This window comes from Austrofundulus limnaeus, unplaced genomic scaffold, assembly GCF_001266775.1.
Source record: "Austrofundulus limnaeus strain Quisiro unplaced genomic scaffold, Austrofundulus_limnaeus-1.0 Scaffold61, whole genome shotgun sequence".
Lineage (NCBI taxonomy): Eukaryota > Metazoa > Chordata > Actinopteri > Cyprinodontiformes > Rivulidae > Austrofundulus > Austrofundulus limnaeus.
In genome coordinates this window covers 581780-598654 of record NW_013952463.1, presented here as the reverse complement: position 1 = coordinate 598654, position 16875 = coordinate 581780, and the positions used below count along the sequence as shown (strand labels likewise).

Sequence of the window (16875 nt, the reverse complement as noted above, 5' to 3'; positions counted from 1 at the left end):
GTAAGAATCAGCATTGTTATTTATTTAATCATTAATACTCTTCATGATATCCTGTGTGCCTTAATCTAATCTGACCATTTCCTTTGTGCGTGGATGCCTTAATTTTATTTTATTTTATTTTATTTTTTTGTGGGAGTTACATTTCCTTCAACAAATGAAATGCTATTACTTAAGGCTCAGCAAAGTTAACACTGGAATCTCTACAGCTTGTTGTCATTACTTTAAAAGAGAGAAATGTGTCTTTTTGATCACAAGTTGACAAGATTGGCTTTATGAAAATTTCTTGTGATATTTTGTTTAAAGTACTACTTGATTCTCACACATAYGGTACTATGTGCTTGTTATTCAAAAAAATACAAACTAACAATTTATCAACTGTGTTACTTTTAAGGTCCAGTTCTACATCTGGTACATAGGGATCAACTGTTTTACATTATCACTGATTCAAGATCAGTTTACTTTTCAGTTTTCTGAATAACTTTATTTTCCTCTAAAGTGATCCCTTATAGCTCTTTGTCTTGTCTAGCCTCACAGATACTGTCATCACATTTTTATTTGACCTGCTGCATACAAGTCGGGTATATTGTTGACAAGATCTACCGCGAGAGAGCATGAGCTTCAAAGTGGCTAAATGTGATTTACAGCATCTTTAATTAAAGGACAGTGCAGAACAGTTGCTTGCTAAGTCTTTGCTTGTCAATACCGACCGTCACTTTGCTTYAGATGTGGACTATATTTAGAAACTGAAGGCCTCTCATCTATAGCGTTGACCATTCTTTGTGATGTTTTTGATTGTACCAAAGAAACATCTCAATTTAAGCAATACTGCTCTATATATCTTTGTGATGTATCAAAACAAGGCATCGCCTCACACCTCTGCCCCTGTGGCGTCAACCTGKAGTCACCAAGGAAACAGCATGACCAGTCTCACTCAACTGTAATCTTATCAGCTGATGGCTTAAAGTGACAAAACCTTGCACTGCATGAAGATGGCTTTTACCACTGATGAACAGATTGCTGGAAAGAAACAGGAAAAAGCCATGCTGCTCTCATGGACAGCAACATCTCCAGATGCAGTCTCGGAAATCATTTTATAAGCCTTGATTTTGTTTTATTTGTCAGTTGACATTAACTTTAAAACATGAAAAAAGAGCAGATATAATAAGAGTCACTGTATGAGTGAGCAAGATTTTTTTTTCTGTTAAAGCTGCAGAACATCACATCTGTTGCAAAGATGCAACAACTGATGTATTAATTTATTAAAAATAGTCTGCAAATATTAAGTTTTAATTTGATTCTCTTGTTAGTATAATTCACGAAATGGTTCTGAATTTTGGGATGTTTCTACTCCTCAACGTAAACCAAAATTATACTTGTTAAAAATAATACATGTTTATATTTTGGGCTTTCTGTATTGAACTTGAAGATGAAACTTTATTTTTCTTTTGTGCCACCTGCTGTCTTGTAGTGTGTCCCCCGTAGGAGCTCCACCCCATCCTCTTCCCGTCCTCCTCATCTCCAATTTTCATGGGCTTTCTCTCACTCCCTTTTTTGTCTTCCTCTYCAGTGTTGCCCTATCCCCTCCCCCTCACAGACAGGCCTCCATAAACATTGCCGTCTCCTAATGTAAACACCACAGATACTCGGGAGTAGAAAGGAAAAGATGAACAGAGTAGGAAGACAGGAAAGGAGGGACATCTCAATCTCCTGTATTATCCTAATGAAAGCCCTTTGGGTGCGTTATTTCAAGTGCAATTATAGCTATTTCCTGTTTTTGATTACTTGCTATAGGAGTAATGATCAGTTCCTTTTCTTAAAGTTGCATGTTCTTTGGTGTCTAGTCCCTGTTTGGAACTGTGCTGGAGAATAAGGACTACCTGGTTTGACAGAATTTAGGAATTAATTTTGCTCATTAAAACACAGACACACAGAGCTAATGCAGTCAATGGATGGATATGTGGAACACTTAGCTTTCAACAGATGCTCAAACCTACACAAACATGCAGCACACAATTTCTGTATCCATTATCACGTTTTGTCAAGGTTGTAAAACACAGTTTTCTTTTAGTCTGTTTCCCCTTCCGCTTGTCTTTCAATCCCTGCACATGCAGGCACTGTGGGTCCACATTTAATGCATCCAATTACTTAGGCCCCCCCATTCCTCTGGCTGCTGCATGACGTCAGGTTTGGCAGCTATATTTTTAGCTGGTTGATGCCATTGGCCTTCTCTACCTCTCTGTGTGGATTGAGTTACCACGTTATTGCTGAAAGAGCCCAGTAGGACCCTCCCTGGGCTGCCTTTGTCCAATCACAACACATCGAACCACTGCATAATGGCACAAATAAGGACGGGGGGAAGGCCATGGTTAGCAATAAGGAAACTGAGAAGCAGAGGCCATAAGCTGTTTGTATTTACAAAAGACCAGCCAGGTTATACTCTATATTCATCTCTTGCCACAGAATGTAAGGGGGGTAATGTATATCAAGCATGAGGACATTTCTATAGAACTTAGTCTGTGGTGAACATATCAGTGCCAAATGTAAATGTAAGCAGTTTTGCATGGCTCCCAGACGCCAGAAATTACAAGGTTGTTGAAGGAAAAGCTGAGCAGAATTATGAAAATACATTCAGGATTATTTTCAGTTTGCCTCTTTATACTCTCTCATTATTTCTCCCTTTTAATAGCTACAGGAAAGTTGAGGGTTCAGTCCTGCTGATGGTAGCAATGAAGTTGTGTTCTGCACAGCTGAGGCATCAGAAGGGAGTGGTGACAGCAAGACCCCTTGCTGATAGAGTAATACACAGGGATCTAGCAAGTCTGTAATGTTTTCACCCAAGCTCCAAGAGTTTGTCTGGATTAAACTGTATAAAACCCAACAGCTTGACAAACAACCAAMCCCCTCCCCAAGATAAATCACAATGCTTTCATTGTGACATCAGTATTGAGATGCTGATGCCCTCCATTCCTCTTAGATGTGTGCTTCCCATCTTAACCATTACTGAAATATCTTCTTCTCAGTTTGCTTTTGTGGCATCAGAGAAGTCTTGTTTACTTGTTGTAAGCAGGGAGTCTGGTGTTGTACTTCTGATCACCTAATATTCCTATTTATTCATTCCTCAGACAAGTTCAACATGAGTGTCAGTTCTGCTTACATATATCAGCTGCAGCTCTGCGTATAAATATCACCTCATTGTTTGAACTCAAACACACTAAAACTGACTAAACAAAGTGCTAAACACATGACTACACCCTAACTATAAAATCCAAATGCAACAAATGTAAATAAATCTCTCAAATCTCATTGGTCAGTCCTGATATCTCCTCTGACTTCATTCAACTTTTTGCATTTTTATTTTCTTTTTCCTGTATATTTTTTGGCACTTGTCAAATAATTTCAGGCATCAGTCAGAAATAGTTTGGGTTTTTTTATTGAAGTTTGGTGGGGTGAGGGTGAGAACAGAGGGCGGATTGAGGAATTTTTTCCATAAATCTGTCAGTCATTCATTGCCTTCTGTTGCAAAGTGCATCAAATATGATGAATAAAAAAAGTGCCATAATTTATCTATCATAACTCTGGTTTTACTCAACCATTCAACACACTTTAAAAGCTGGTGAATAGCATGAAGTCTGTACTTTTGACATAAATTGGAACTGAGAGAGAGAGAGTATCTTTCAGAGTGATTTAAATCAGTCTTGTGACTCTGACTTGCTGGTGTCCAGGGACTGTGAAAACGAGACAAAACCATGTAAAGTGTTTTCTTTAGTTTGTCTAGATCTACAAAATATAATGATGTCTAAAAAGTAAAGATGATTTATTTTTTGTCCATTGCAACAAAATCGTTTAAAGCATTAACACTAAAAGAAACAAGAAGTCCTTGAGCTATCTTATTTAGCTCTTTTTCTAAGTAATTTCCATCAATTATCTGATAAAGTATATTTGAAATTACCTTTTTTGTTTCCTAAAAATGGGTGAATAGCTTTTTCAACTTTTCACGTTGAACTGATTTGTGGTTCAGACATAACCTCAGCCCGTGACTGTGCTACTTATATAGAAACCAGGTGATCTGCAAAGCAGATGCTTTACTTTCCCTCAAATCCCTGCAGCTTTCACCTCGACCTTGAAGTCAGAAACTTACACCATGAGACCACAGGTTTCGTTGCTATTGTGCCGAGCTCCTACCGAGCAKAAACCTGGAAGCTATGTGGGGTTGTGAGTGCCTCGTGTTGCTTGAAAGGATCACAGAGTTACTTTGGAACAAAGAGGGAGGTATGAACCTGATATTCCCCCAGTGTCACTCAAACAGCCACGTCTTTCACAAAGTCTTCTCATCCTTCTCAGTTTGACTTCACCKCCTCTTTTGCAAATGTTTTCTGGAGACCCTTTGCCCTGTTCTTCCCAAATGTGATCTCTACCCCAGAAGGGACATATTTGATGGTTGTAGTCACTGTAGTGTTGATGACTCACTGCTATATTTGTACTTTCTGTTAGTTTTTTGTGAGTCTGCATAGGCATTTTGCTCATTGCTTTGGACTCTACTTATTTGTTGTTTCAAGTGAACATTTTTATCAGTGCGGTTAATGAACTTGTCTTTATTTTCTTCTGTATGTTAGATGTGAAGAAGGACTGGTCAGATCACGCCCTGTGGTGGGAAAAGAAGAAGACATGGCTGCTGAAAACCCACTGGACATTGGACAAGTATGGCATCCAGGCCGACGCCCGGCTGCTCTTCACGCCGCAACACAAACTGCTGCGCCTGCAGCTGCCCAACATGAAGCACATGAAGGTTAAGGTGAACTTCTCAGACCGGGTCTTCAAGGCTGTGTCGGACATCTGCAAAACCTTCAGTGAGTAGCTCCAGTGGCTCACTGGAATGACGCTAGATTGCTGGGAGTTCTTTTAAAATGTCAGGAAAGTTGTGAAAAATGGTCATTATGAGACGAGGTGGGACGCTAATTAGCTAAGAGTTATGGGAATGACGGGTTTTAGATGTACTGAAGGCACCCACCCTGCTCAGCTGAAAACTTCCTCTGGTGATAGCATTTTTAGAAACGATCTGCATTAAACTCTGATAATCAAATCCTTCATCTTACTTTGTTTTACTTGGTAATTAGCTTTGTTTATGAAACATGCACTTAGTTCTTTACGTCACAGCATAGTTGACCGGTCTGAAGTCATGCCCTTGAACACAAGGCTCCGTCTTTCTTGCCCTAATGTTTAGTAAACAGAGATTTACAAATCTGTCTCAGGCTTAGAGCTCACACCCATATGCATATTTATGCTCTTTCTTTTGTTTTTTCTGTCATTTGTACATTATCTCCTCTTTTATGTTCATTTTCAAATATAAGCATCTGTTTACATGCTGTGAACAGTGGCTCTAATGGTCTCACACACTCTTGGGGTCTGGTATCACTGGCTTCGTACTACCCTTCCTGTGAGCTATGAGCCAGAGGTCACATTGGACCCCATTAGGCTCTGACCTGCTGACTCCCACTTTTCTGCAGCAGACCTCACCCCATGCCCCCTGATTCCTGGCTACAGTTTCAGTCAGGGTTTTGCAGTTTAGAGAAGCCCACCACCCAAATAAACCATTCTACAAGACAAGGTCACAGCCCACCTGCYGTCTTTGTCTCAGCAGTCCAGTTGTAGCTTGCAGCAGCCGTTTGTTGCTTTKTGTTAGCTTTTATAGGTAGCACACTGAAAGCAAAAGAGCTCTGTGGAAAAAAAACTAATGTCACATTTTAACTGTGCAATGAGGGTGTTTTGGAAAACAGAAGCTGGAAAATTTGGAACCACCAGAACAGCAGTTTTTTCTGTCAGCTAAGCCTCATTAAGAATGTATCTACTTCTGGAAGAAAACAGATTCAGCTTTACAMAARTTAAGGACAAACTGCTTTAAGCTGATTTGACACATGCCAGGGTGTTGTTTGCTGACTAAAGAGTTCTTTTTTACTTTGCTTTCGTTTATTGCTCATTAGTAAGATACAGTTCTGCACTGTAGCCTTATGACAGCTGACTTGGCTTCCTTAAGCAGGTCTTCTCTGAAAGTTGAAGCAGCCATCTCTGCAGCATTTTTGTTATCTTGGCATCTTTTAATTTGATAATTTCCTGTGATTTTTTTTTCCCACTTCTGGCTGCCTTTGAGCTGCAAAGTACAGAAAGTCTGGGGGGACAGGAGGAGATGAAGTCTGTCCAGTTTTCCTTTGCTCCAGACAGCAGAAAGGGAGGGGCAGAAATGCTTGAAGATTAAAAACAGTTAAAGCAAAGATTCTGAAGATATTGTTATGGCAAGACGTTTACCAGTTGTAGTTCTCATACAGTTTTATTTTTCTATTGTCATGTYTGGCCATCTGACCACACAGAAGCTGCTCCTCTTGTGTAGGTTTTGGCTCTTATATATATTTTTTTATCATCGTGTTTTATAGTTTGAGCAATTGTGCTGTCATCAATCTATCTTTATTTTGTAAAATTGAACAAATAGCATATTATCTCTGCAACTTTTTTGTTTTGTCCGGCTTTGAATCTCTGCTGTATAATCCGATTACAACAGTGAACWTTACATACAATACAGTAGAAAGGTGTAAAAATCAAGATAACACCCCCAAGTTAAAAGTTTGAAATAAATTATCACCGCTGCTTCTCTCAAGTTCAGAGCAGCTGTTTTCTGACACAGACACAGTCCATCTGGCCTGACTGGGTGAGAAGGGAACTCAGCAAAAAGTTAATGTACTGTAATACAYGAAAAGCACTCAGTTTTTGACCTTTTACATTTATTAGGCAGCTCTTACATCTTGTCCTGCTTACTTGATGATAAAAGAAGCAAACAGTTTAAGAGAAACATAAAAACTGTACCTTTTTTATTATTATTTAGTGTTCTGTCAGATAAAAAGTCAAAAGATTTCAATTCACATTAATAAAAAGCATAGTTTCACATGTCAGATGCTTATAGCAGATACAATTATTGCTTGATAATCTGCTTACAGTTATCGGATTGTTGACTTTCTTTTCTAGATAAAAATGGTAGAAGTCGAGCAGTAGCTTCAGTAGGAGGTTTAATTTATTTTGTAAACCAGCACACAAGATATACTTTTCACTGCAGACATGACTGCAGACTAAAAAAAGATACTGATCCTTTAGCTGAGCACCTTCAGGGTAACAAATGTCAGGTTTCTCCACTTACTAATAATCAGTCCTTTATCACAATCTGAGGAAACACAGACACAGTAGCCCCTTATAGTATATCCCATCCATGAATCAGGACCAGTACTTTCATTAAGTCAGTTAAATCAGGAAAGCAAGGAGACGTGAGAAGCTGCATGTTTGTATCTCCCCATGTAAAGGACAAGTTTTAAGCAGGATGTTGACAGTTGAAGGAACTTGGTTCACAAGGCAGCTTTTTTTTCTCCAGACAGTCCATTTGTGTGAGCTGTTTGTGTTGGTTTGGTCCAACAGTCTAATGGACCATCGACCCTGTGGTCCAATTTGCTTGAAATGAGTGTGCTGTTGCCACAACATGGAAGCTCTGTGGTTTGGCTTAAATTTATGCAAACTCCGATATTGTTCATACTTAGTTGATTTATTTAATTGATTGGGGTCATGCATTCTTTATTCCTGCCCTCTGCTTAAGACTGAAGGATGATATGATTTGGTAATTCACTGTTATTTAGAATAAACACTTGAATACATTCACACTTAAGAGAATGTAAAGGGGAATGAGTGATGTCACTTTTTTTAAATCCATGTAGGGTCTCAATGTGTTTGTGCAGTAAATTTGAGCATTGTAAAATTAGACTATGACTATGTTTGTGATTCTTTGTGGCTGAAATTACTCTCTGCAGTGAATCATCTGTTCCAAGGAGCAGATCTTTTAAATCCAGCTGGCTCTCAGACAACCCCTCTCTTCTGGCTTTCAGCCTGGTTACTGCCAGAAAGGCTTGAAGGATGGAGAACCTGGGTCTTACTATCCAGGTGTCATTTTCTACTCATGGAAATGAACCAAGCTTTTGTAGACATACACGCCATTACTCTTYTGTCCTCCTGACATCATCCCATAGTATGATGTGAGTGTTGGAAAACTGATTCCTTCAGATGAAATTCTACCCAAAACTCATTAAATTWTTGTTGTAGGCAATTAAAGTATTGACTCAGCATGTCGTCAGAAATCAGCTCAAATGCTGTCCTGTCTAGAAAATATGAATGGAGCATTTTTAGTGTTAATCTAAAACCTTCCTCTGGTTATTTCTATTGCTTTAAAACCTGCCACTAAAGTATCCCAGGTTTCCACGATGACGCACCAACGTTTCATCAGCAGCTCAGCAGCACATAGAAAAACTTTATGCTTCCACTAAAATAATCCCTACAGGGTAGTCTGATTAGAGGCTGGAGCATTGCTTGTGAGTACGTGCATTTTATTTTATTTTTTAACTTGATGTTTAAATTAATCCCAAAGAGGTAAATTGCAATCATATTGTCTGTATTTTTGGGGAAAAAGTCATATTAGTAAAAATAAATAATGGAATTTCATGATGATTAAATGAGAGTCAGTATACATATAAGATGTTGTGGTTCTGAGAAAAATCCTTATTGCAGTTCCCAACCATTAGCGACTGTTTGTATAAAAAGCCTTTGTTAACTAATAAATTAATCAGCTTTATCTGTTTGAGTGAAGGGGTTTACACATGACAGAGTAGAAATATCATTTAACCAAAATGCTTTATGATAGTTTAATTTTTTTTTTTAGCTTTTGACAATATTGGTGGAATACTAGTACTACCATGTACAGTTTTTTGTGTGTTTTTTACATGTATATTCTAAGAATGTAAAGCAATCCTTTAGGCAGCATGAAGTCTCCATCAGCACTCTTTTTTTTTTTCCAGTTTTGGAAGATAAAGTTTGTTTGTRTTATAATTGTTTATTTACCCTAAAGCCAAAAGAAGGCCTGCTCTTATTACTTTTATAGGAGCTTTTCTATTTCCTGTTTGTCTTTTTGATGATACTGAACTTGTCTCTGAAATAGATTTGAGAAAATCCCCTAAATCTTAAGTGCCCTAAAATCTACACAGAGCGACAAGTGTTTATAACAAAATAGTGGAAAAAACTGATAAATATTCATATCAGATGCATTACCTCTTATTTGTATTATTCAACTAGTATGTGTCACAAAAGTTTCCATGTTAAACCTGTAAGAGTTGAACGATAAAACAAATATTGTAGTAACACACCACATGCTTGTGCTATTCCTCACCAGGACCCACAGTCCAGTCTGAGTACTCACAGTCTGATACATATTTCACCGTGCGTGTCGGCCTCCTCACATAGCTCAGCGCAGGCTAAAGCTCAGCACGCCAGGAACTCACATGGCTGTATAAGGGCACAGGCACTGCGCTGCAGTGCTACAACAAAGTCAGACTGAGGGAGGAGGGAGGCTGAGAGTGGGTGAGCTCTCATCTGGTAGTTCTTAAAACTCCTGGAATGCTTTTGCTTTAGTTACACAAACCAAACAAGCCGCCTCACCAAGTCAAGACGTCCTCTCGACCCTCCTGTTTGGGTTCTCCTCAACACCTTTGGCAACGTCCTCAATCACAACAATTCTTCATCTTTTATCTGTAGAAAGTTCAGATCTATGAAATAGATGCACAGCTGTTTGTAGGGGGGAGAAAAATAAAATTTCGACTTCTTTCTGATGCTCTCATGCTCTTCTGATTTATATCGAAACCGTGGCAAGTCCAAATCCAGCTAAGTGTCCAGATGTGTGCGCTTTTACGTTCAATTCATTTGTTCTAATCTTGACACTTTCTGGCTGTTCTAAGCCCTCCATCAGAGCAGTCCCATCGTGGCTGTTGCTGAGTGATGGTTCCCTGGCCCTTCAGTGCAAAAGATGGGGAGAACAGACAAGAGGCTAGGGAATACTCTGCTGTTTTAGTCATTATTTTCAATGTGGTTTCTTACTCTCTGTTGTTTGGCATTCAACCACTCCATGTACAGATTTTCAATATGGTTGCTCTTTTAATTTAGATCTACTGCTCTTTGGTTAAAAAAGGCTGCTCACTGATTCTGCTGCAGCTGAATTTTGTGTGCAGTGAATAGTTAAAAGGGGAATGTTGGAGGAAAATGAAGTTGTGTCTATCTTGCCTTAGTTGGAGATTACAGTTAAGACATTTTTGGGGTGGGGGTGCTGAGAAAAGAGATTTGCAATTTTCCACCCAACATGTGCACAGCTGTGTATATTTCCTACCCATCTTCTCAGTCTTTTTGCCTCCTCTTCTTCCTTCTCTATTTCTGTCTTTTGTAACAAAATACATTGACTTTGCATCTGTTTGCCTGTCCTATATATTTTCTACTCATTGTTTGTGTGCACTGCAAGAGGTCAAGTGGTTTATTTAAAGCCTGTAGTTAAAAACGGCTAATTACTGTTTTTTATTTTATTTTATTTTTTTGTGACTCGTGACCCAAAAGAAACAAAAAACTGCCTTGTTTTGTGTACAGAAGGGCTTGGTTGTTTCTAGCCGTTGGGTTTACGGTATTTGGCTTCCGATTAACTTTCTTGTCATTTCACCACAGATATCCGCCACCCAGAGGAGCTGTCTCTACTGCGCAAACCTCGGGATCCTAAGAAGAAAAAGAAAAAGTTGGATGAGGTAGACCAGGATGATGGCCTGGAGCTGGAGGGTCCACTGTTGACCCCAGGATCAGGTGACTTACATTTGCACCTTATTTTAGCGTTGGTTCCAAATAAACATTTGGAAAGTTAAACTTTCTTGCTAGTTACTGAAGCAGCAGGTTGATCAGCAGGTTCCACTGGCTCCCACAGAGAAGTCTCCATCCCTTTTTTTTTTGTGTTTGTCTGCAATTGTGGTTGAGAAACCACTAAGATAACTCCACATTGCTTCACCCAACTGCTACTGACCAAATGTGAATGTGTGAGTTTGAGGCCTGCATGGGATCGACAGCCATAGCTCCCAGTTCTTCAGGCAGGGTGTACYAAGAATGGCTGAGATTCCACACATAGCTGGTCACGCTGCCATTTTAAGCTCAAACCAGGCAACACGAGTACAGTTATTATGACCCTTCTTCCTGCAGCGTGCAGAAGAGTGTTACAACCGTATGAGCAGGGAGGAGCAGAACAAAGCAGACTGGGCCGCGGCTACAGTGTTAGCATCCAGCAACAAACGCTAACACTATGGGACAAGATGAATGGAACTCTTTGTGTGTTGAGTCTCCTGTTGCTTTACAGTCTGTTCCTGCTCCATTTGCATTGTTTGACTATTTATACACAAAGAAGCCTAAATATTTTTGTGAACTCTTAACGCAACAAAGAACTATATCACTTGCAAAGTCCTCAGTGCTGTATCTATTTGCCTATAAAGGGAMATGAGTATTAAAAAATATAAAACTGAGCCTGTCATCAACATGCTGATCACACCCAAAGTCATATTACATAATATGGGTGTGCTACAGTAGAAATGCATCCTGTTTCCAGCAAATAAATCTGGTCACACTGTTTGGTGGTGCAGAAAAACTGACTTTCAACAGGAATGTGCAGAATTTGTACAATATCACCAGGTTCCCTGTGTGTTCAGTGTATATATGCGTGTCTGTGTGCGCGCAGGCTTGCTGCAGTCAGAAAGTGTGTTTCATGGTAAAGTTATCGAARGCAATTCTGTCCCTTGTGTGGAAGAGCTGGCCTCTTAGCCCAAGTCTTCTGATCAAAATCACAAGCCTGTGATAAAATCAGAAGCATGGTTTGTTTGTTTTTTCATCCTCTTCTTAGTATGATTTGAATTCCAATAAATTGTACAAGGAATTCTTTAAAGAATCTAATTATTTCTGCAGAACATTGATAATTCATTGTTGACAGCAAAATTATTAAAAATAAAGTATTTTTCCACACAAATAAGTATATTTTACTTGTTATTTGAGGTTCCATATATTCATAAAGTATAGAATGGGGTGGTGTGTTTGCAAGAATTTGGAGATACGATACGTACCGTACCATGACACGGGTCACGTCACGATATATTGCAGTTCTGTAAAGAAGGCGATAAATTTCATCCTTTTTTTTCTGTAAACATTCCAATAAAAACATAACTCAGTATGTTTTACGTGTGGGTGCCCATCTAATCTGCTCAGATTCAGACATTGATACTTAGTGCTAACGTTTACTCACAATTTTACAGTTTGAGCTAGTTTACTCTCTGGCTCCTCAGGAGTGAAGGAGCCAAATGGCTGGCTGACTGCTGCCAACTACCACCCGGAGGCTTAATTACAACACAAAGTTGAGCTGCTGGCATGAAAATATACATTTTAAAGAATAATACAGTATCATGAAATGAAATATTGTGATATTTTAGTGTATCAATATTTTCTTACACATAGAATATGAGCAGTATACAGTGAAGTACCGGTATATTCTTAACTCTGTAATAAATCACATGGGCAGATGGTAACAAGGACCGGAGTTGTGAATCACTGATCTAAGCATTTTGTCTCAGAAACTTTATAACTTGTCAGGCTTCACATTCCCCGGAAGTGTTCATAGAACCGTTTGTTTCAGTGAAGAAATGATGCTACTAATTTTAAACTGTTATGGTTCCGACCAAAGAGTTGATAAATCACTAGAGTAGGTCCAGCCTATCCCGTCCACTGTCAGCATCTGTGACAACATGGAGGAGCACAGATGTTATAGCAGCTATTATATTAACAGCAAGCCCAACTGGATGTGTGTCACAAATTATATGTTATATTTTGATAATAAATTATTAATTATATTAATTTCATTTAACAGTCATGTGAAACAGCTAGATATATAGCATAAAATACTGTATATAATTTTTAAGTAACAATGATCTAAACCAGACCTGAAGTCAGTAGCTTATTTTTAGCTAGTTGAAACATTGATTTCTACCGCTAATAAAGTATATTTATTATTTCTTACTCTCATAAATAATATATTTACCAGTCGACACTTCAGAAATGTTCACTGCATACCTGGTTGTAGGATGAAACTTTTCTCTACTGATATTGGCTAACCATCTTCTCAACAGTTCAGGTTTGTCTAACATAAACCTAAAAAATACTTGTATTAGTTTACACTATGTAAATATTACAAAAATCAGAGTCAAAATCTGCTTGTTACATATAATAATTTGTGCTAAATTGTATATATGCTACAGAAACTAATATCTGCTAACCAGTTCAATAAATAACCATTACATCAGCTTTATGAACTTATTTTAATTTGAAAATGTTAAATTATTAGCTTCAGTTCTGGTCAGTCAGATCACATCCACATTGAGGTAAATAAGATCAAATCTGCTTGTGAAATGAGATATTTTCCTGTTTCTCTTCTGTTGGTAAATCCTTAACACACACAGTTTTCTGACAGTTTTATATACATTAGATAGCTGATTTACTCTCTAAAATATAAAAAAATAATTTTATTATTTTATGATTTCTACATGATTGGTCCATTTTTTTCACTGCTTTTAACATGTACAGTAATGGTAAATCCAGACTCATGCCTGTTCTGCTTAGCGCCATAGCATCTACAGTAGATCACATGCTCACATGGTTTTGACGCACTCCAGCTGTTCTATAGAATATCCGTGGTTCCAACCAAGACCCATGATTTTACCCATAATGCCTCTCCAGCTTGTTCCACTGGACTCACCGTTTTGTAACGCAACAGAGAGCCAGACTTTATATTTGTGCTGCAGTTTATTTTTGAAGAGTCGGGTTATGTTGACCAAAACTTTCCCTGCATTTGGAATTACTCATGTTGCGTTGGTTGGTTAATCAAACCAGGGTGATCCCTCTTTGTAAAGAGGGGTAAACTGAGTCATCCACTGTGGGGCTGAGAGCTGGCAGTGTCTGTGGAAATGCCACAAAACTCTCTGTTTTTGTCTTCCTCAGCTTTGTGTCTTTTCTCGTGTTCTGTCCTTGAAGAGTTTTTCAGCATCTTAAGTCTGACCTACTGGTTTTTGTTTCCATTCCACTCCTTCCCTCCAATTGTTTTGTCTCTTCCTTCATCCTCTTTCTTTTCATCCTAGCCTCTGAAATAATTTACATCGGACCCGTCAAAGGTAAGCTTTCCTCTTCCTCTGTCCTTTTTTCCTTTGCCACTGCTTCTTCACATTCGCCTCCTTACTCTCCTCCTCCCTCCCTCCCTCTCTCCTACCACTGCTGGAGTGTTATGGTCACATGACATCCATAACCTTTGGGACTAGCAGCAGAGTCACCTGACTGCTTCTCTAGTGAAAGTCACCTGATGTTGGTAGTCTCATGATAAATGCTTATTAGAAATTAGCTCAAAACTCACATTTTTCCAAGCCTGCTCACTGTGCCTGCTGAGTGATGTGCAGGATAGCAAATCACTTTACTGCCATGGAAACTTTTGCTTGAAGTGGAAGGTGTGTGTATATATTTGCATAAATGAGTGACAAATTGTGTTTTTTGCTATTATTGTGTGTGCAGAGTCCTAACCACATGCATACACTTTAATTTAATCTAAATTACAATTCCACTAACAGCCCACACAGAAGCTATGTGTAAAAACCAAATCCACAAGAGACACTTTAATTTTTTGACCACTTCATTGTTATTTACTTCAGGTCTTAACATTTGGTGGTGGTCAATTTTCTCCATTCCCTGTATTTGCGATTGGAGTCATGCTAACTATAATAATGCATTTAATCAGTGTTGAAGAGTAAGTCAACAAGATGGAGTAAGTCTTTTGTTTGTTTTTAGCTTTTATATTTTTAATAGGGATGTAGCAATTAATTGAAAATCGATTCGTAATTGGTTATAACTGCTTAAAATGTGAATTGATTCTTAAAAATGAATGAATTGATTTCATTGTAACAGTAAGTTATCTCTTCAAGACAAATTTGGTTTAATGATAACTTAGTCACAAAAGGGTTTGTGACAGCGTTTTTATTTTTTAGGTTATKTTACTAAAGACCCTGTCACACTAGACAACTTATGCCAACTTATGAACATTTTAAAAGCATCTACATTGAAGATGGAATTTAAAAAAATCAACAGGGAGCTTCTTTTCGGTGTGCACATAATGTAATTCKAACAAATCAATCAAATATATAATGTTTATTAGCAATTTAGACATAAAAATGTTTCATAAGTTGGCAAAGGTTGTCTAGTGTGACAGGGTCTTAAGACAACACTTTCATGCATGRACAAAAATGCTGATGTTAAAAGAAACCTATATAAAATTATTTATTTTCACATTTGTATTTTTATGTTAAGTTCTGTTATTAAGACGACACAGACAGAGTTTGATACAGGGAAAAAAATCCTGATGTAAAAATAAAATAAACATATTTGGTTATAAAATAATTGTAATCATGAGCTTAAAATCAACAATCGAATTGAATCGGGGCTTGAGTGAATTGTTACTAATTTTTTTTCATTCCCTAATTTTTAATCATTTAATAGACTGCTAGCTTTTGCCTTTACATGGTTGCTCTGAACGGTTGACATTCCTTCAAAGAGCCAATGGGAGATGAGAATACTCTTTGACCCGATGAACTCTGCGTTAGGAGGAAGACCTTGAAGGAACCACTGGATAACATCCTCCCCCAGATAGAATGAATGGGTGGTCATAGCCTGTACCCTTTTCTCATGACCTCAGCACGCAAACAGACACACTCACAAACACAAACCAAGCCCACTTCCTTTTTTATTTTATTTTCAGAAGGGATTTAGTGATTTACTCAGTGTTGTTTCTTGACCCTGGTCCTGCGCAGGGAGAGAAGGATTGGAGGGGAGGATGTTACCAAAAATACTCCACAAGGCCAATCACTGCAGTGGTTCAGAGTTGTAGTGAATAGTACATATGGGTAAACACTACCATTATAAGCACATATTAAACTTGTATATTTTCCTTAAACTTGTTTCTTAATTGTTTAATGAAGATATAATTAATGATTTTGCGTCATGTCTCACCCTCTCTTGTGGGCAATCTGTGTTTCGGTTTGCTGTGTGAAGTGTTTTTTTTTTAATGTCTTGATTGTGTAAATGGATGATTCTGCTTTTATTGTGCATTAGTTGCATGCCGATCCGCATCAGTTTCAGCGTCAACAAGAGGGCATTGTTGAAGTCACTCATTTGCAGAAACATGGGCTGGTAGTCACATGGAGTTGTTGACTGCTAGTTAATTTTGTTCAGCTGCAACAGCAACAACATACATCAAAACATGCAAAAACTAAAATGTTTTTAAAAATAAATTTTTGTAGGTGTCTTTTGATGTTTGGTTTATTTATTTGCACTCACAAAAGAGAAAAAAAGAAAAAGAAAACTTTAAAAACATAAGAAAATACAAAGATAAAACAAAATGTGCAGGAGAGGTAAAAAAAACAAAACAAATGGGCTTATAAAGCCCCCCCCCCCCCAAAAAAAAAATAAATTTATCAATTTTAACAATTAAATAAAACAAATTCATATATATAAATCAATTAAACCTACACAATCACAGATCTTAACCTGAACAGAAACAATATTAAACACAATAAAAAATAATAAAAAAAATTCAAAAGCTTTCTTTCAACTTATTTTTAAACACAGATAAAGTTGAACAAGTTAAAGCTGTTTGATTCAAACTATTCCACAACTCAACACATTGTTGTACAACAGAAAATCCAGCAACTGTCGTTCTACACAATGCAACATGTAATTTGTGCCTTCTTCTTGTGGAATATGAATGATAATCAGAATTAAAGTCAAAATAATTATGAAAATGCTTTGGCAAAGATAATGGAGAGCATATACAGTGGTTTGCAAAAGTATTCATACCCCTTGAACTTTTCCATATTTTGTCACATTACAACCACAAACATAAATATATTTCACTGGAATTTAATG

At 37.8% G+C, this 16875-nt stretch overlaps 1 protein-coding gene across 4 annotated transcripts in view; it reads left to right on the top strand.

The window, feature by feature from the left end:
• Window positions 1-16875, top strand: part of fermt2 (FERM domain containing kindlin 2) — a gene marked incomplete at its 3' end in the record, with an annotated part of 45217 nt that overhangs the window by 15349 nt on the left and 12993 nt on the right. For 2 of the 4 annotated variants that reach the window (XM_014009725.1, XM_014009726.1), the window contains 3 exon segments: window positions 4614-4847; window positions 10561-10692; window positions 14049-14081. In XM_014009725.1, coding sequence (XP_013865179.1) covers window positions 4614-4847; window positions 10561-10692; window positions 14049-14081 — 399 coding nt within the window. 4 annotated transcript variants of the gene reach the window in all.